The following is a 21072-nucleotide window of genomic DNA, read 5'->3' as shown; positions in this document are numbered from 1 at the left end:
TTTATTTTTATTTTTTTATTTTTATTTTTATTTTTTTTTTTGAGACGGAGTCTCGCTCTGTCGCCCAGGCTGGAGTGCAGTGGCCAGATCTCAGCTCACTGCAAGCTCCGCCTCCCGGGTTCCCGCCATTCTCCTGCCTCAGCCTCCCGAGTAGCTGGGACCACAGGCGCCACCACCTCGCCCGGCTAATTTTTTGTGTTTTTAGTAGAGACGGGGTTTCGCCGTGTTAGCCAGGATGGTCTCGATCTCCTGACCTTGTGATCCGCCCGTCTCGGCCTCCCAAAGTGCTGGGATTACAGGCTTGAGCCACCGCGCCCGGCCTGATTTTTGTATTTTTAGTAGAGATGGGGTTTCACTATGTTGGCTAGGTTGGTCTTCAACTTCTGACCTCAACTGGGAGGCCTGCCTCGGCCTCAGCCTCCCAAAGTGTTGGGATAACAGGCATGAGTCACAGCGCTCAGCCTTAAATCAGTTTTGACCAGTCCTCACGAGGCTCTACCAGCACAAGATTCTGTAATGAGAGGTTAAAGAGATTATACTGCCTTAACTGATAATTAGCAACTCTTTTCTCAAGAAATGATGTAGGAGAGTACCCTTCTCCAAATAACCATGAAACTTAACAAGAAGCACAGTTGTCACGCAGTTAATTTCCCCAAATAGAAGACTACATGGATAGAATTCCTTGCTGAAGTTCTGAGGCCAAGACGGGGAAACTGGGCACTGCTTTTGCTCTGGACAGAGGAAGAATGTCCTCAGGAATCATGTTTCTTTCTGGAATGTATCAATATGGTGTTAGAGAGGCGTTTTCAGTCATTCTTTCACCAGTTTCCATTGGCTAAATGAGAAGCAGAAGATTCATAGCGTAACCTCATAAACAGCTGGGAAGGACAGGTGTTAAGTGGTGAGATCTTTTAAAAAGTAAATGAGGGACTGGGCGCAGTGGCTCACACCTGCTATCCCGGCACTTTGGGAGGTCGAGGTGGGTGGATCAGCTAAGGTTGGGGGTTCAAGACCAACTTGACCAACATGGAGAAACCCCGTCTCTACTAAAAATACAAAATTAGCCAGGCGTGGTGGTGCATGCCTGTAATCCCAGCTACTCAGGAGGCTGAGGCAGGAGAATCGCTTGAAGCTAGGAGGCAGAGGTTGCGGTGAGCTGAGATCACGCCACTGCACTCCAGCCTGGGCAACAAGAGTGAAACTCTGTCTCAAAAAAAGTAAATGAGGCTGGACTCAGTGACTCACACCTGCAATCCTGGCACTTTGGGAGGTCGAGGTGGGTGGATCACCTGAGGTCGGGAGTTCGAGACCAGCCTGACCAACATGGTGAAAACCCCATCTCTTCTAAAAAAATAAAAAATTAGCTGGGCTTGGTGGTGGGTGCCTGTAATCCCAGCACTTGGGAGGCGGAAGTACAAGAATCGCCTGAACCCAGGAAGTGGAAGTTGCAGTAAGCTGAGATTGCATGCCATTGCACTCCAGCCTTGGCGACAGAGAGAAACTCCACCAAAAAAAAAAAAAAAAAGTCAAAGTCAACTGGCATGGAGACAGGAGGCAACACTCAAATGTTTCCCTGATCTGGGAGTGGGTCAAGCTTTTATGGGATTCCTGTCTAGTCCTAGGTGATGTCAATGCAGTTGGCCTGCCAGGCTTGTGGTGGTAACAATTAGGAGGTTAAAGCTTTTTTCCATTGTGCACGCCCGGGCAATTTTGGCTCTGTGTCACCTGTAACAGCTTAAGCAATGGTTAATCAGTTTGAGCTGGTCCCACAGTTACCACACAATACTTCTCAGAAAATGGTGACCACTTTGGAAGGAATGATGCTTGCTGTGATATTTAACTTTGGAATGTCCATTTTAACTTATTGCCAAGCCACAAGAACAAAGTAATGGCCTTGAGAGTTATTTGAAAGGTTTTCAAAAAAATTTATTTTCATAAATTAACACACATAACAGTGGAAATTTTAGAGTCACAAACTACCAAACAGAAAAGGAACTGCAGGGGCATCATGTATACCAATGTTACCAAAAATGTACAAATTTCATTGAACTACTGACCATGATAATATATAAACATGTCAGGCAGCTATTTTTACTGGCCCAGACCAGCCCAAGGAGATGCTGAGGCCTCTCACGAAGAATTCAAATCCAATTCAGCACCAGAGAGGGGCTTGTGAAGACACACAATCAACAAGCATTGTATCTGAGAGCACACTGCACTAGATGGCCGGCTCAACAAGGACCCCCCTTCATCATCAAAATAGCTTTTGCTGCTCAATTTGTGGCTAGATGGTAACATTAAACTGTAATTTTAGTAAAATTCAATCTCCCTAGCCAGGTTTTTATATAACAAGTTCAGTTCTGGCAAGGAGCCCTTTCCTGACACGAATCCAGGAAAGGATACTCTGCACTTCTGGCCAATTATTTAAACTTTGGATACAGCCACCCACAATGTGGTTATTTAAGAAGTCCTTTCCATGACACCAGGGGGAAAGCTTACAGAAACAAAACAGAACAAGGGAATTACAGAAAGCACCAACTGCATACTCCCCCCACCCCAGGGAATGGGAGAAAAGTATCACTGCCTAAAAGTTGGTCTTTCACAGATCTTAATGTACATGGCATTGATTATGAGACGGAATCCCAGCCTGGAGACGGAGCGACGGCCATGCAGTCATCGGCTACACTGTGGCCTTGGATCTGCTGCTGCCGTCCCGTACGCTCCCTGCTGCTCTTGGCCCAGTGGGCGAGGAAGGAGCCATGGGGGAGGTCTCATGCCCAGAGAGTGGGATCTGGAATGGACCTCAGGTTAGCTCTGGAGCTCGTGCCAAAGACTCTTTCAGGCAAAATTGTGACAAAGTATCATGATTTTCACAGCTCTTGAGGAGCGCTGAGTTTTGGGATTCACAGCATGAGTTTCTGGGCTCTTCAGGCTCCGAATAAGGCAAACGCTACATGTCTTTTCACTGTAACTCCCTCAGCTACCATAGCTTTGAGTAAGGTCAGTAAGAAAAAGTGGACATGATCAGATTTAACAGGAGACGAGGTACAGCTGAACTCATGGAGACATGAAGCTGGAAAGGAGACCAAAAGCAAAAAAAGAGGAGGCAACATGGAGGGAGGAGGCAAACACAGCTAGAAACTGAAAGATGGGAAAAAAAACAACACGATTGAAAGTTTCAGTGAAAAGCTGATGGGCAGAACCCTGATTGGACCTGAGATTTCTCCTCTTTCCCATATTAAAAACACTAAACCTCTGGAAGTGAGTGATAGTTAAGTTGTAGTTAACTGTAACTTCCCACCACTTGGGGAGGGAAGTTCCCATATTCAGAAACTGTACCAACTCCACACGAGAACCAGACTTGTAGCTCTGGGCAAGTGGTGTGCCAGCAGCCGATTACTGTGTCCCATCATGGTTAGGGACCGCGGGCTTGAGGACCCATGACAACACTGCAGCTGGCTCAGTGCTGAAACTGAATGTAAGACAGGTGTGGCTGAGCGCAGCTGGAGCCTACGTATATACATCACCTTCAGGTAAGTAATTTCAAGTTTGCAGTGGGGCCCCCTTCTCAACTTTGGAGCAGGGGAAGGGCCCTAGCCAGAGGGTAGGCCAAGAATTTCAACGAGGGCCAGGGCTGGCCTCAGAACAACTTCTCTCCTACATTGTCAGGACAAGGAAGGAGCCCAGCTCTGTTTCTTCCAGTCCTCTGCTCCCAGTTACCCATGTTCCAAACCGCTGCTCCTGGCTCTTAGAGTGCCACACCTATAACGGGCAGTTGAAACTATCTCTGCAATGTTGGTGACACTACAGCTGTGCCCACTGTTCTCTCTGGGAAACACAGCTGCCACATCACTGCATCTACACTGCCAACGGAGCTGGCAAACAGGGCTTTGTTGACTCACTGCTAGTCTGCAACCTGTCCAGTAGGAGCTCCCTAAACATGCCTGAACAAGAGCACAATGTACTACTCATCCCACTCCCTTAAGCAAAAAAGGCAGAGAGAAGCATTTAGTGTCTAAGAACCCTGTCCCAGGAAGGGAGAGGTATTGAGGTGAAACATAGGTCGTGTCTATACAGTCTGGGCAAAGTGGATGTAGAATGACAGAATCTGGTTAGCATCATTCAGAGCTGGTACGGAAGCCTGGCTCTCTTCTAATTGTATCTGGCCATGGCCTTGGACGCCTCCGTGGATGACCATGTGTGTATTTTACTTGTCTCAATGCTATGTCTGAGGCAGTGGGCCTAGAAGATAGCCGTAGCACACTTTTCTCTCTGGCTTAAGTCAGTTTTTCTGCTCCAGTGTGGCATAGACTGTCAACCTGCAAAAGCAAGGCACATAGAGACCCCCCACCCCCACCCCATCTCCCCATCCACTAGCAAATGGGGAAGCAAAAGAAACCTAAGAGAGTTGACCAACATTCCAGGACGTGCCACTCACTCTTCTCTAACAGACTGACTTGGAAATGTGCCTAGAACTCTGACGGTTCCCATCGGTGGCTGCTCCATGCCAGTGGCTCCCAGGAGGATAGAAGAGGTGATGCTGGTGTCCTGATGATGACTTTTGCACCCCACTCACCAGCCATGGAATGTTAATTCTCTAAACTCTTGTTTTGAGAGAGAAAGAGAAAGAGAAACCCCTAGAGAAGGAGCGGAAGGGGAGCAGGATATGGGTACACAGGACTTCAGTGGAAAAGGAACAAGACCTCGAGGCTGCTGACGCACAGCAGCCCTCTGCCCACAGACTCCTGCAGGCACAAACCCAGAAACTTGGCTAACTCCGGCATTCGACAGTTCCGGTAGATGTGACACAGGAGCCCAGAGTACAATGAGGTGGCCCTCAAAGAGGGCTGGCTGGGGATTTTTGAGCTCCCACTGCAGGAACACATCTCTGGGTCTGAAGCATGACCCCGACTCTCTTCCCATTCTTGAAGCGAGCTGCCTGGAGAGCCACATATACTGTGGGTCAGCCTGTATCACTGTCTAAGCTGTTGTACTCAATTTTGTTACCTGACACCATTTCAGATAAAAACCATTAAGACCACACCCAACCACAGTATTTTTTCAATGATCGGGAGAGAAACCTGCTCTTACTTAAATCACTAAAATAAATACATGTATCTGGTGGGCAAGAATGAGAACCCAGATGAGTAAAAGTGCTCCCTCTAATGAGTTACACTAGAAGCTGGAGATGGGGAAGGGATTGCCTGAAACACATGAATAGGAAAAATGTCTCTTCCATGCAGCGGTCAACTGGGTCAAATGCCTATCACGTAGTCTTAAGACATGTATTGTTTTTCTCCTTAAAAAATTGTTTTAAAATCACATTTAAAGGCTCCAAACATGCAGCAATAATAGTACAAAAACAACAACAAAAAAGAAAACAAATGAAAATAATCCACACCACAACATTAAAAAGTGCAACTTACTTCGAATGGGGCCTGGACGGGCTCCTCTGGCACTAGTGACCCACAGTCACAGAGGGGAGAAAATGATGGGAAAAAGCCACACACGCACAAACACTCTCACATACACTCACATCAATAGGTCCTGGGCAGACAAAAGATTAGAAAACACAACAGCTCATCTTTCCTCAACTACTGAAATGAGCCAGTGAGACCACGTAGGACAGGACGCCAGTTCCCCTCCCTAGGCCACGTTTCTAATAATCTTGGTCTAGCACCACCGTAAACAAAGCGGAACTTTCATATGGACGTGCAAATCCTGTGAGTCCTTGGAATCCTAGTGTTACTGAAGATAGGCTGCTGCTTCCTCCTGTGGATGGCAGAGACTGAGGAGGAGGCTAGATGTCGTTCAGGTTCATTTCCAGGAGAAAGGGAGCATTCCTGAGGTTCTATACTCAGCAGTAAAAGTAGAGGACCCTCCTTCACCAGTTTCTAAAAAGGTTGCACCTTGAAATAGGTAAAATTCATGGACTGTGCATTTTTGAGTGGTTTGGCGGTAGGGCAAAATTAGGCAACCTCTTCCAAGGAGGTCCAAAAAAAACAAAACAAAAAAACGAACAAACAAAAAAACTAAAATTGAGACCCTCAAACTGAATTGCTTCTCAACAGTCTGATGATCGTTCCTGCTCCTCTTCCTTGGCAAAGAAGGTCTCCAGTTCCATTAGTTTCTGTATCAAAAGAGCATCCAGCTCTCGACTCTGCACAGCTGCCTTCTGGGCCCTGGTAAAGCTGCCTGCCACCATGACTTTACCTCGAGCTCTCCTCTTTCGCGGGACTGTAAAATCCTGAAATTCTAGAACTCGCTTCCTCTTCTGTTGGCTTATTGAGATTAGCGTACCATTTCGTTCCTTGGGTTCCTCAAAGATGGTCTCTAAACACCTAAGGATGAAGCACAAAACAGAATCACCAACGGGCTGACTCACATGGCCCATCCTGTCAACAGGGTCAGGGTATTGACGCTGGGTTAACAACCCTTCTAGTCAACAGTGACTGAAAGCTACTTGCACCAACTCTTTTTTTTTTTCTGTGGGACAGAGTTTCACTCTTGTTGCCCAGGCTGGAGTGCAATGGCATGATCTTGGCTCACTGCAACCTCTGTCTCCTGGGTTCAAGCGATTCTCCTGCCTCAGCCTCTCAAGTAGCTGGGATTACAGGCATGTGTCACTACACCTGGTTAATTTTTTGTTTGTTTGTTTAAGACAGTCTCGCTCTGTCACCCAGGCTGGAGTGCAGTGGCGCAATCTCGGCTCACTGCAAGTGCCACCTCCCGGATTCACGCCATTCTCCTGCCTCAGCCTCCCAAGTAGCTGGGACTAAAGGCGTGCGCCGCCATGCCCAGCTAATTTTTTTTTTTGTATTTTTAGTAGAGACAGGGTTTCACTCTGTTAGCCAGGATGGTCTTGATCTCTTGACCTCATGATCCACTCTCCTTGACCTCCCAAAGTGCTGGGATTATAATGAGCCACCGTGCCCAGCCAATTTTTTTTGTAATTTTAGCAGAGATGAGGTTTCACCAGTTTGACCAGGCTAGTCTCGAAATCCTGACCTCAGGTGATCCACCTGCCTCAGCTTCCCAGTGCTGGGATTACAGGCGTGAGCCACCGCACCCAGCCCTGACTCATCTTTTAAAAAAAATTTTTTTTTTGAGACAGGGTCTCACTCTGTCACTCAGGCTGGAGTGCAGTGGCACAATCACAATCACAGGTCACTAGAGCCTCGACACCCTGGGCTGAAGCAATCCTCCCACCTGAGCCTCCCAAGTAGCTGGGACTATAAGCATGCACCACCATGTCTGGCTAATTTAAAAAGATTTTTTTTTTTTTTTTTGTAGAGATGGAGTCTTGGTATATTGCCCAGGCTGGTCTCCAACTCCAGGGCTCCAGTGATCCTCCCTCCTTGGCCTCCCGAAGTGGTGAGATTACAGGCATGAGCCACTGGCTCTGATTCATTTTTTAAAATGGTTACACAGTAGATTCCACTATAAGGAATTAATTACAAGTAATTATAAGTAAATTAATGAGAACCCTAGTAATATTTTAAATGTTGGGTTGTTTCTAATACCTCCCTTTTTTTTTTCATTTGAGACAGGTTTCACTCCCGTCACCCAGGCTGGGGTGCAGTGGCGTGAAGTCAGCTCACTGCAACCTCTGCCTCCCAGGCTCAATCAATTCTCCTCCTGCCTCAGCCTCCCGAGTAGCTGGGACTATAGGTGCAGGCCACTGTGCCTGGCTAATTTTTGTGTTTTTAGTAGAGACGGGGTTTCACCATGTTGCCCAGGCTGGTCTTGAACTCCTCAGCTCAAGCAATCTGCCTGCCTTGGCCTGCCAAAGTGCTAGAATGACAGGTGTGAGCCACTGTGCCCAGCCTTTATTTATTTTTAGCAATGCGGCAAAGATGTTGTAATAATTGTACAAATGTGTTAGAGCAGACATACAAAATCTTAGAATAAAATCCTAGAGTTCTCCTATATTCTAGAAACAGTGGGCATTTAATAAATGTTCACTGACTTTAATTGAAATCAGACCTAAGTGAAACTCTTCCTGTATTTGGGTTTACAATCATATCTGAAAAATCAATGATTATCAGTCCTGAAGTCAGCATATTTGGTAAAAATATAAATACAAACTACTTCTTTGTACTTTTTTTGTTTTGAGACAGTCTCGCTCTGTCACCCAGGCTGGAGTGCAGTGGCACAATCTCGGCTCACTGCAACCTCTGCCTCCTGGGTTCAAGCAGTTCTCTGCCTCACCCTCCCGAGTAGCTGGGATTACAGGCGACTGCCATCACGCTCAGCTGATTTTTGTATTTTTAGTAGAGATGGGGTTTCACTAACTTGGCCAGGCGAGTCGTGATCTACCCGCCTCGGCCTCCCAAAGTGCTGGGATTACAGGCGTGAGCCACCGCGCCCAGCCTCTGTACTTTCTTTTTTTTTTTTTTTTGAGATGGAGTTTCGCTCTTGTTGCCCAGGCTGGAGTGCAATGGTGCGATCTGGGTTCACTGCAACCTCTGCCTCCGGGGTTCAAGCGATTCTCCTGCCTCAGCTTCTGAGTAGCTGGGATTACAGGCATGCACCACCACACCTGGGTAATTTTGTATTTTTATTAGAGATAGGGTTTCTCCATGTTGGTCAGGCTGGTCTCGAATTCCCGACCTCAGATGATCCGTCCACCTCAGCTTCCCAAACTGCTGGGATTACAGGCGTGAACTACTGTGCCCAACTCCTTTTTTTTTTTTTTAAGACAGAGTCTCACTCTTTTGACCACACCGGAGTGCAGTGGCATGATCTTGGCTTACTGCAACCTCTGCCTCCTCATTCAAGCAATTCTCCTGCCTCAGCCTCCCAAGTAGCTGGGATTACAGGTGTGTGCCACCACACCCAGCTAATTTTGTATTTTTAGTACAGACAGGATTTCACCATGTTGGCCAGGCTGGTCTTGAAACTCCTGACCTCAGGTGATTCGCCTGCCTTGGCCTCCCAAAGTGCTTGGATTACAGGTGTGAGCCACTGCTTCCAGCTGAGACTACATTTTCTTTTTCTTTTTCTTTTTTTTTTTTTGAGATGGAGTCTAGCTCTGTTGCCCAGGCTAAAGTGCAGTGGCGTCATCTCGGCTCACTGGCATTTCCTCCTCCCGGGTTCAAGCAATTCTCCTGCCTCAGTCTCCCAAGTAGTTGGGATTACAGGTGTGAGCCACCATGCCCAGCTAATTTTTTTTTTTTTTTGAGACAGAGTCTCGCTCTGTCACCCAGGCTGGAGTGCAGTGGCGGAATCTCGGCTCACTGCAGGTTCTGCCTCCCAGGTTCACGCCATTCTCCTGCCTCAGCCTCCCGAGTAGCTGGGACTACAGGCGCCTGCCACCACACCCAGCTTTTTTCGTATTTTTAGTAGAGACAGGGTTTCACTGTTAGCCAGGATGGGCTCAATCTCCTGACCTCGTGATCTGCCCGCCTTGGCCTCCCAAAGTGATGGGAATTTTTTGTATTTTTAGTAGAGACGGGGTTTCACCATGTTGGTCAGCCTGGTCTCGAACTCCTGACCTCGTGATCCACCCGTGTTGGCCTCCCAAAGTGCTGGAATTACAGGTGTGAGCCACCGCACCTGGCTACATTTTATGTAACCCAGTACATTTTATTTCCTATCCTATTACTGACCCTAATTCAAGTGCTGGAATTGAAAAATACCAATTCTAGCTATTTATAAGACCCAATATTGGTACAACTGAACATAAACTCTTCCTAAAGTGAAAGGGCTGGAGATTCACATCAATCATTTCAAATTCTTCCATTTCCCAGCTATAATTACCTACCTGTTTGCAGGAGGAGATTTATAATTCTTGTTGGTATATATCTCTTCTAAACTAAACTCTTTCTTCTTTAACCTGAAAAGAAAGAAAGAAGAAAATTCTTCATGTTCTCTCTTTTTTATAGACAAGGTCTTGCTCTGTTGCCCAGGCAAAAGGGCAGTGACAAGATCATAGCTCACTGCAGCCTTGAACTCTAGCCATCCTCCAGCCTCAGCCTCCTGAGTAGCTGGGATTACAGGTGTGTGCCACCACGCCAGGCTAGATTAAAAAAAAAAATTAGGCATGAGTTAGTTACTGTGCACAGCCTCGTGTTCTCCTAAGAGGGAAGATATTGATTTCCCAATGCTATCCTTTACATTTGCTCCAACCTATCTGTAATGTTTTAGATGTGCCTCATGCAAACAATGTGTACTGGAAAAAATGTGTACTGGATTTTCTTTTCCAGGGTACCAACCTTCAACTTTATGTAACTGAGTCCATTAATACTTACTGGGAATGATATATTTACATTGATATCTATTATTTTTCATAGATTTATATAGATTTTACAGCTGTTGTTTGTGCTGTCTTTGCAATGTTTCTTTTCATGAATTGACTGTTCTTTTTTTTCTATCTCCCTCCACTGACTAGGAAACTATATATTCTTTTTTGTTTTTTTCTGTTTTAGAGATGGGTCTTGCTCTGTTGCCTAGGACTCTGAGGCTAGGTACAGCCTAGGTGACAAAGACTCTGTCTCTTAAAAAAGATATATATACACACACACACACACACACACACACACACACCTCTTCATACCTATCAATTATACAGTAACTCTGAGGTACAGCTTGAATAGTAAAAGCAGGCCATATGCTTGCTTTTTTCCTTTCATAACAAATTTCCAAAACAATGAGTTGGTTTCCCAGTATCTTCCAAAGATGGCCAATGGTATTAAATTTTTTTAAGTATCATTATGAACTACCGAGTTTATATTTGATATGCTGTAATCTACTGAACTTATTATTCTTTTGAGGCTCAGCTGGTCTCATCTGTGGCCAGAGGGAATCTCTTCAAACTGGTTCTTGAGAGCCAGGCATGGTGACTCCCAACAGTAGTCCCAGTTACTTGGGAGACTGAGGCAAGAGGATTGTTGAGCCCAGGAGTTTGAGACCAGCCTGGGCAACAAAGCAAGACCCTGTCTCTATAAAAAATTAAAAAAACAAACAAACAAAAAACTGGCTCCTGAATCCCTTTGACATGACCCTAGGAGTCTCTGAGAGCTCTGCTACTTTCTGGTATGACAAGATGCATTCATCTTATTCATTTCCTGCCCTAGACCTGTAATCACTCTCCAAGGAGTCCAGGTTCACATACTATAAAATTCATCCATTTAAAATGTACAATTCAGTGATTTTTAAAATACTCACTAGGTTATTCATGATCACCACTATCTCATCTAGTCCAGTTTTTTATGAGACAGGGTCTTGTTCTGTCACCCAGGCTGGACTGCAGTGGCACAAACATGGCTCACTGCAGCTTCAACTTCCTGGGCTGGGCTCAACAGATACTCCTGCTTCTGCCTCCATGTAGCTGGGACCACAGGTGTGTGCCACCATAGCCGGCTTATTTTTTTATTTTTTATTTTATTTATTTCTTGAGACAGAATTTCACTCTTGTTGCCCAGACTGGAGTGCAATGGCACGACCTCAGCTCACTGCAACCTCCACCTCCCGGACTCAAGCAATTCCCCTGTCCAGTCTCCTTAGTAGCTGGGATTACAGGCGTCCCCCACCACACCTGGCTAATTTTTGATTTTTTTTTTCTTTTGAGATGGAGTCTTGCTCTGTTGCCAGGCTGAAGTGCAGTAGAGCGATCTCAGCTCACTGCAACCTCTGCCTCCCGGGTTCAAGCGATTCTCCTGCCTCAGCTTCCCGAGTAGCTGATACTACGGGTACACATCACCACACCCAGATAATTTTTGTATTTTTAGTAGAGATAGGGTTTCATTGGCATTGGGAGTTATACCTGATGTAAATGACGAGTTGATGGGTGCTGACGAGTTGATCGGTGCAGCACACCAACATGGCACAAGTATACATATGTAACAAACCTGCACGTTGTGCACATGTACCCTAGAACTTAAAATATAATAATAAAAAAAAATAATAGGGCAGAGGAAGCAATCATATATATGCATTTGTCTCATGTGAGCCTCAGGGTGATGACTTTGAGTTCTGTCTGTCCTTTGCCTACTAGGAATTTCCTTGTGGGCAAATTTTGAGGGCGGTATGCAGCCTTTTTATCTTTCTGTTAAATAGTTATGTTATTTAGGAATAAAATGGAAGCAAGTTTACCTGAAAAAAAAAAAAAAAAAGAGAGGGTTTCACCACGTTGGCTGGACTGGTCTTGAACTCCTGACCTCAGGTGATTCACCCACCTCGGCCTCCCAAAGTGTTGAGATTACAGGCGTGAGTCACCATGCCCAGCTGTAACTCTGACCGGTTTTTTTTTTTTTTTGAGACGGAGTCTCCCTCTGTCGCCCAGGCCAGAGTGCAGTGGTGTGATCTTGGCTCACTGCAAGCTCCGCCTCCCGGGTTCACGCCATTCTCCTGCCTCAGCCTCCCGAGTAGCTGGGACTACAGGCACCCACCACAACACCTGGCTAATTTTTTTGTATTTTTGTAGAGATAGGGTTTCACAGTGTTAGCCATGATGGTCTCAATCTCCTGACCTTGTGATTCGCCCACCTCAGCATCCCAAAGTGCTGGGATTTCAGGTGTGAATCACCACGCCTGGCCACTTTGACTTTTTAGTAGAGATAAGGTTTTATCACATTGGCCAGGATGGTCTCAAACTCCTGACCTCAGATGATCCACCCATCTCGGCTTCCCAAAGTGCTGGGATTACAGGCATGAGCCACCATGCCCAGCTGTAACTTTGATTTTTTAGTAGAGATGGGGTTTCACCATGTTGGCCAGGCTGGTCTTGAACTCCTGACCTCCGGTGATCCACCCACCTCGGCCTCCCAATGTGTTGGAGTTACAGGCGTGAGTCACTGCGCCCGGCCTAGTTTTTCATTTTTTTTAAAGACAGGGTCTCACTCTCTTGCCTGGGTTAAAGTGCAGTGGCATAATGATAGATGACTGTGCCCTTGACCTCCCTGGCTGAAGCAATCCTCCTGTCTCAGCTTCCCAAGTAGCTGGGACTACAGGTGCACAGTACTATGCCCGGCTAATTTTTTTTTTTTTCTTTGAGACGGAGTTTTGCTTTGTTGCCCAGGCTGGAGTGCAGTGGCGTGATCTTGGCTCACTGCAACATCTGCCTTCCAGGTTCAAGTGATTCTTCTGCCTCAGCTTCCCAAGTAGCTGGGACTACAGGACAACAAGTATGCACCACCATGCCCAGTTAATTTTTGTATTTTTAGTAGAGATGGGGTTTCATTGTATTGGCCAGGTTGGTCTCGAACTGCTGACCTCGTGATCCGCCAGCCTCGGCTTCCCAAACTGCTGGGATTACAGGTGTAAGCCACCACACCTGGCCTCCAGCTACTTTCTTTCTTTCTTTTTTTTTTTTTGAGACCAAGTCTCACTCTGTTGCCCAGGGTGGAATGCAGTGGTGTGATCTAGTTTAGGCTCACTGCAACATCCACCTTCCGGGTTCAAGCAATTCTCCTGCCTCAGCCTCCCAAGTAGCTGGGATTACAGGTGCCCACGACCACGCCTGGCTAATTTTAAAAACCGTGTTTAGTGGAGATAAGGTTTCACCATGTTGGCCAGGCTGGTCTTGAACTCCTGACCTCAGGCAATCTGCCCACCTTGGCCTCCCATAGTGCTGGGATTACAGGCATGTCTGGCTAATTTTTAAAAACTACTTTTGGTAGAGATAGGGTTTGTCTATGTTGTGCAGGCTAGCTTCGAACGCCTGGGCTCAAGTGATCCTCCAGTCTCAGCCTCCCAAAGTGCTGGGATTATAGGGTTGAGCCATGACGCCTGACCTGATCTTTTGTAGAGATGTGGTCTCACTATGTTGCCCAGGCTGGTATCAGACTTCCGGGCTCAAGCGATCCTCCTGCCTCTACCTGCCAACGTGCTGGGATTATAGGAATGAACCACCACACCCAGCCTTAAAACACTTTCATAACTCCAAAAAGAAACCTACTTTTAGCAGTCACCTGGACTCTCCCCTACCACCCAGCACTGGTAACCACTAAACTACTTTCTGTCTCTAAGGATTCTAGACATTTCATATAAAATGAATCACATAGAATGTGCTGTTTTCTTCTTTTTTTTTTTTTTTTGAGATGGAGTCTCGCTGTGTGGCCCAGGCTGGAGTGCAGTGGCCCGATCTCGGCTCACTGCAAGCTCCACCTCCCGGGTTCACGCCATTCTCCTGCCTCAGCCTCCGAGTAGCTGGGACTACAGGCGCCCGCCACCATGCCTGGCTAGTTTTTTGTATTTTTAGTAGAGACGGGGTTTTACCGTGTTAGCCAGGATGGTCTCGATCTCCTGACCTCGTGATCCACCCACCTCGGCCTCCCAAAGTGCTGGGATTACAGGCTTGAGCCACCGCGCCCGGCCGAATGTGCTGTTTTCATAGTTAACCACTGTTGTAGCATGTTATCAGTACTTTGTTCCTTTTCCTGGCTGAATAATACTCCATCTATGGATATACCATCTTTTCTTTATCCATTTATCAACTGATGAACATTTGGTTTCCACTTTTTAGCTACTACGAATAATGTTGCTGTGAACATTCATGCACAAGTTTTTTGGTGAATGTATGTTTTCAATTACTTTTTTTTTTTTGAGACAGAGTCTTGCTCTGTCACCCAGGCTGCAGTGCAGGAGTGCAATCTTAGCTCACGGCAACCTCCACCTCCTGCGTTAAGGCAATTCTCCTGCCTCAGCCTCCCGAGTAGCTGGGGTTACAGGCAAGCACCACCACTCCTGGCAAATTTTTGTATTTTTAGTGGAGATAGGGTTTCACCATATTGGCCAGGCTGGTCTCGAACTCCTGACCTCAGATGATCTGACCGCCTCAGGCTCCCAAAGTGCTGGGATTACAGGCGTGAGCCACCATGCCTGGCATGTTTTCAATTCTTTTGGGTACATACCTAGAAGAATTGTTGGGTCATACGGTAACCAATTTTTTCAGGAACATTTTACATTCCCATGAGATGTGTATAAGGGTTTGAGTTTCTCCACACCCTTACTACACTTATTTTCTGTTTTATTTTTTCTTCTCATCCTAGTGGGTGAGAAGTGGTGTTTCACTACGGTTTTGATTTGCAGTTCCCTGATGACTCATGATGTCAACAGCATCTTTTCAAATGCTTGTGGGTCATTTGTCTATCTTCTTTGGAGAAATGTCTATTGAAATACTTTGTCCATTTAAAAAATATGGTTATTGTCTTTTGGTTGTTGAACTGTAAGAGTTCTTTATTGCTTGTGGATACCAGACCCTTATTAGATGTGTGATTTGCAAATATTTTCTCCAGTTCTGTGGGTTATATGTTATCTTGTTTTTTGTCGGAGACAGTTGGGCATGGGGAGACAGTCTCGCTCTCTTGCCCAAATTGGAGATCAGTGGTTTGATGATAGTTCACTGCAGCCTTAAAATCCTAGACTCAGTGATCCTTCCACCTCAGCGTCCTAAATAGCTGGGACTATAGGAGTGTGCCACCACGCCTGGTTAGTTTTACTTTTATTTTTGTAGAGACATGCTGCCCAGGCTGGCCTTGAACTCCTGGGCTCAAGCATTCCTCCCACCTTGGCTTCCCAAAGTGCTGGATTACAGGCGTGAGCCACCATGCGTGGTCACCTTTTTTTTATACTTTATTTTTTTACAGTAGTTTTATGTTCACAGAAAGACTGAACAGAAAGTAGACAGTTCCCATATAGCCCCTGCCTTCACACATGGATAGCCTTCCAGAGTGTACAACTGTTATACAATGAACATATATTGATACATTATTACCACCCCAAAGTCCAGTTTATGTTGGAGCTCACCCTTGTTGTTTTCTATGAGTTTTGACAAACACATAATGCCATGTATCCCCCATTACAGTAACACACATAACAGTTTTTTTTGTTTGTTTTTTTTTTTTTTTTTGAGACGGAGTCTCGCTCTGTCGCCCGGGCTGGAGTGCAGTGGCCGGATCTCAGCTCACTGCAAGCTCCGCCTCCCGGGTTTACGCCCTTCTCCTGCCTCAGCCTCCCGAATAGCTGGGACTACAGGCGCCTGCCACCTCGCCAGGCTAGTTTTTTGTATTTTTTTAGTAGAGACGGGGTTTCACCGTGTTAGCCAGGATGGTCTCGATCTCCTGACCTCGTGATCCGCCCGCCTCGGCCTCCCAGAGTGCTGGGATTACAGGCTTGAGCCACCGCGCCCGGCCCACACATAACAGTTTTCACTGCCCTACACACCCTCGGTGCGCCACCTAGTCATCCCTTCCTTCCCCTCAACCCTTGGTGACTTCTGTCTCCATGGTTTTGCCTTTTCCAGAATGTCACAGAGTTGAACTCATACAGTACATAGTTTATTCAGATTGGCTTCTTTCGCTCAGCAGTATGCGTTTCAGATTCCTCCATATCATTTCATGGCTTGATAGCTAATTCCTTTTTAGTACTGAGTAATATTCCACTGTCCAGACAGTTTATTCATTCACCTACTGACGGACATCTTGGTTGCTTCCAAGTTTTAGAAATTCTGAATAAAGCTGCCATGAACATTTATGTACAGATTTTGTGTGAAATGTTTTCAACTCATTTGGGTAAATACCAAGGAGTGCAGCTGCTGTATGGTATGGTATGTACATTTAGTTCTGCACGGGAATTGCCAAACTGTCTTCCAAAGAGGCTATAAACCATTTTGCATTCCCACCAGCAGTGATTGAGTGTGTCTGTTGCTCCACATCCTCCTTCAATTCTCTCTTCTTACCTCTTCCTCTCCCTTGATCATATTTTTGTTTCTGTACTTCATTGTGAAAATTCTGTTCTGTTGTGCTCCTGTTCGTTAACACTATTTAGCTCTATTTAACTTGCTGTTAACGCATTTATTAAAGTTATATTTTGATTACTCAATTTTACATTTTTAGAAATTCTGTACAGTTCTACTTTAAATGTAGTTGGTTATTTTCAAGTATATCTTGCTTCATTATTCATATTTTCAACCCACTTGTATTTCTTTAAACACATAAAACATACTATAGGCCAGGCACAGTGGCTCACGCCTGTAATCCTAGCACTTTGAAAGGCCAAGGGTGGGCAAATCACTTGAGTCCAGGAGTTTGAGACCAGCCTGGCCAACATGGTGAAACCCTGTCTCTACTAAAAATATAAAAATTAGCCAATGTGGTAGTGCACACCTATAATCCCAGCTACTCTGGAGGCTGAGGGAGGAGAATTGCTTGAACTTGGTAGGTGGAGGCTGCGATGAGCCGAGATCATGCCACTGCACTGCAGCCTGGGGAACAGGCGTGAGCCACCGTGCCTGGCCAGCTGGTTTCAAACTCCTGACCTCAAGTGACCCACCCGTTTCAGCCTCCCAAAGTGCTAGGATTACAGGCTTGAGCCACCATACCTGGCCAGAATCAACTTTTAAACATGTTTTGGGCGGGGTGGATGACTTGAGGTCAGGAGTTCAAGACCAGCCTGACCAACATGGTAAAACCCTGTCTCTATTAAGAATATAAAATTAGGCCGGGCGTGGTGGCTCACGTCTGTAATCCCAGCACTTTGGGAGGCCAAGATAGAAGGATCATGAGGTCAAGAGATTGAGACCATCCTGGCCAACATGGTGAAACCCCACCTCTACTACAAAAAAAAAAAAAAAAAAAGAATAGCTCTTTGTCAAGCGAATAATGTATCAAAATTTTACTGTTGACTATATGCCAATGATTAAATTATTGCTTTTCAGCTCAAAATTTGCCCTTCAGTACCCGCTCTGTGATAACGGAATCCTAGGCCCTTTAAGCATTTCTCTTTTGCAGTGAGTATGATGCTACTAACCTTTGTCACAAGGTGTTGGAGGAACAATGCAGGTGGAAGGGAGCTTCTCTTTCTGGTTTGGTGAGCTTTTTTTCTTGCTCCTGCAGCATGGGCCATCAGTGATTAATGTATGTTGGGATGTTTTGGGCCTTCTCTGCCCTAGTGGTGCGGCCAGGTGCGGCCAAGGTCCCTCAGTGACCTTGCAGCCTTAGCTTGGCGACCACTTTGCTGCAGGCTTCCCAACACGGATAGGGCACTCCAGGCCTTATGCCCTCAATGGTAACCTGACTTCCTGACGGTCATTTCCTGTTGCTCTCCTGAAGCAGAAACCACATGCTCGAGGCCTTGCATCAGAGCAGTGCCGCACCTCCCTCTGCAGCAGCCTTGTCTGTGCTCCAGAAGGTGGTTGTTATTTCCTGCTTGCCCAGCTCTGGCCTCTGCAACCCAGCCATCTAATGGGCTGCAACCTCACCTTCTCCAACCAAGTTTCAACTCCAGGGAGGTGGTGCCCCTTCCAAGTTTGCCCTTCCTAGGGTACTCTCCCTTAGCCCAAGTGTACCCTTCAGGATTGTCTTTACATTTAAGGTTACTCCCTGTCATAGTTTAATGCTTTATAATAAACTTCCCCTGTTTAAAATACTGTGTGATTTCTGTCTCCTGATTGGACCTGAACCAATACATAAACTAAGGTAAAAATCCTAAGAGCTAAATTAGGTTGCTACTAAATACGTTAGACCAGTGGTCTTTACATTAGTGTACCTAAAGACTTTCCACAGAGTACATGAGAACCCAGCTGTAGGGGAATCAACCACTCAATCTTTAATTTCTATTTTTTCTTTCATTATTATTATTAATTTTTTTTTCTTTTTTTAGATGGAGTCTTGCTCTGTTGCCCAGGTTGGAGTGCAGTGGTGTAATCTCAGCTCACTGCAACCTCTGCCTTTTGGGTTCAAGCGATTCTTTGGCCTCAGCCTCCCAAGTAGCTGGGATTACAGTTGTATGCCACCATGCCTCGCTAATTTTGTATTTTTAGTAGATATGGGGTTTCACCATGTTGGCCAGGCTGGTCTTGAACTACTGACCTCATGATGTATCCACCTCGGCCTCCCAAAGTGCTGGGATTACAGACATGAGCCAACACGCCTGGCCTTATTATTAATTTTTGTAGAAATGTGGTCTTACTATGTTGCCCAGGCTGCTCTTAGCCTCCTGGGCTCAAGTGATCCTTCCACCTTGGCCACCCAAAGTGTTGGGATTACAGGTGTGAACTACCATGCCTGGCTCAATCTCTGATTTATTCTAAAAGTGATACACCTGAGAAGTGTCCTGAATTGCTCTTGCAGGTCTCTCTGTTCCCACAAATTCTCTCAGAACAGCTCCTATCCATCCTGAATTCTACTTTGATACATCAATCAAATCACTCATTTTGCTAAGCCCTTTCCAGTGATTAATGAAATCACCATAAACTTGTCTTGGGCTTTTCTTTTCCTTTACTACACATTATTCAGTTAAGAGAGAACAGTGCCTTTAGAGATTGGGTATTTGGGGCCGAGCACAGTGGCTCATGCCTGTAATCCCAGAACTTTGGGAGGCCAAGGCAGGCAGATCATATGAGGTCAGGAGTTCCAGACCAAATTGGCCAACACAGTGAAACCTTGTCTCTACTAAAAATACAAAAATTAGCTGGGTGTGGTGGCATGTGCCTGTAATACCAGCTACTCAGGCAGCTGAGGCAGAAGAATCGCTTGTACCTGGGAGGCAGAGGTTGCAGTGAGCCGAGATCATGCCATTGCACTTTAGACTGGGCAACAAGGGCGAAACTCTGTCTCAAAAAAAAAAAAAAAAAAATTAGCCAGGTGTGGTGGCAGGTGCCTGTAATCCCAGCTACTCGGGAGGCTGAGGCATGAGAATCGCTGGAACCTGGGAAGTGGAGGTTGCAGTGAGCCAAAATTGCACCACTACACTCCAGCCTGGGCAACACAGTGATACTCTGTCTCAAAAAAAAAAAAAAAAAAAAAAAAAGAAGAAGAAATTGAGTATTTGGGCCAGTGTTAACACACTTGATTTTGGGTATCTCATAGAAAGGAGTTGTCAGAGTGACTTTGCTTTGTTCACCTCGATTATCATCAAATAATGTCTACTTAAGAAAAAGACCTTATTTAGGAAAGAGAGCTTCAAACACTGAAAATAGCTTGTTCATGTATTTAATTATATACAAAATTTTTTCTAGCTATTCTCACTTCTTATCAACAATATGTCATCACTTAGAAAAGTTCCACTCAACATATTCATGGGATGGGCACAATGGCTGACACCAGTAATCTGAGCACTTTGGGAGGTGGAGGTGGCCAGATCACTTGAGCCTGGGAGTTCAAGACCAGCCTGGGGAACATGGCAAAATCCCATCTCTACTAGAAATACAAAAATTAGCTGGGCATGGTAGCACACGCCTGTAGTCCCAGCTACTCACCAGGCTGAGGTAGGAGGATTACCTGAGCCCAGGAAGTTGAAGCTGCAGTGAGCCATGATCATGCCTCTACACTCCAGCCTGGGCGACAGAGCGAGACCTTGTCACAAAACAAACTAACTGTATCTATCTATATATATAAATGTTTTACTGGGACTATCAAATACTTGAAGTGCACAAAACCCACAGAAAAAATTTAAGTAATTTCCTTGGGTTAACGCATGAACTTTTATCAATTCATACTATAAATATTTAATTCAAGTAGTCAGTCCCTTCTGATCTGATCCTATAAGATGTTGTAATTTTTTTTTTTTTTGAGACAGAGTGGCTCAATCATGGCTCACTGCAACCTCCACCTCCTGGGTTCAAGCGATTCTCCTGCCTCAGCCTCATGAGTAGCTGGGATTACAGGTGCCTGCTACCACGCCCAGCTAATTTTTGTATTTTTAGTAGAGACAGGGTTTCACCATGTTGGCCAGGCTGGTCTCGAACTCCTGACCTCAGGTGATATACCCGCCTTGGCCTCTCTAAGTGCTTCCCAAAGTGCTGGGATTACAGGCATGAGCTATTCATGCCCAGCCAGATGTTATAACTTCTATTCCCATTAACAATATCAAGGCCGGGCGCGGTGGCTCAAGCCTGTAATCCCAGCACTTTGGGAGGCCGAGACGGGCGGATCACGAGGTCAGGAGATCGAGACCATCCTGGCTAACACGGTGAAACCCCGTCTCTACTAAAAAATACAAAAAAAAACTAGCCGGGCAAGGTGGCGGGCGCCTGTAGTCCCAGCTACTCGGGAGGCTGACGCAGGAGAATGGCGTAAACCCAGGAGGCAGAACTTGCAGTGAGCTGAGATCCGGCCACTGCACTCCAGC

The 21072-nt window shown here is 45.9% G+C and overlaps 1 protein-coding gene and 2 long non-coding RNA genes across 8 annotated transcripts in view; 1 reads left to right on the top strand and 2 right to left on the bottom strand.

The window, feature by feature from the left end:
• Positions 1–1904: 1904 nt before the first annotated feature.
• The window catches only part of PRR14L (proline rich 14 like), a 72430-nt gene continuing 53262 nt past the window's right edge, over positions 1905–21072 (bottom strand). For all 6 annotated transcript variants that reach the window (XM_077949885.1, XM_015150089.3, XM_015150092.3 and 3 more), the window contains 2 exons: positions 9767–9838; positions 1905–6341 (listed from right to left, as the gene is read on the bottom strand). In XM_077949885.1, the coding sequence (XP_077806011.1) occupies positions 6065–6341; positions 9767–9838 (349 nt within the window). In that variant the 3' untranslated portion in view covers positions 1905–6064. The remainder of the gene's footprint in view (positions 6342–9766; positions 9839–21072) is intronic.
• On the bottom strand, positions 13152–19186 carry LOC144331808 (uncharacterized). Its single transcript, XR_013399311.1, has 2 exons — positions 19013–19186; positions 13152–13378 (listed from the first exon to the last, which is right to left on the bottom strand). It is a non-coding gene; the product is annotated as an uncharacterized LOC144331808 (long non-coding RNA).
• On the top strand, positions 14536–18657 carry LOC144331790 (uncharacterized). Its single transcript, XR_013399289.1, has 3 exons — positions 14536–15822; positions 16149–16614; positions 17817–18657. It is a non-coding gene; the product is annotated as an uncharacterized LOC144331790 (long non-coding RNA).

The sequence above is a fragment of the Macaca mulatta genome, chromosome 10, assembly GCF_049350105.2.
Source record: "Macaca mulatta isolate MMU2019108-1 chromosome 10, T2T-MMU8v2.0, whole genome shotgun sequence".
Classification (NCBI taxonomy): domain Eukaryota; kingdom Metazoa; phylum Chordata; class Mammalia; order Primates; family Cercopithecidae; genus Macaca; species Macaca mulatta.
This window is presented reverse-complemented; position numbering and strand designations above follow the sequence as displayed.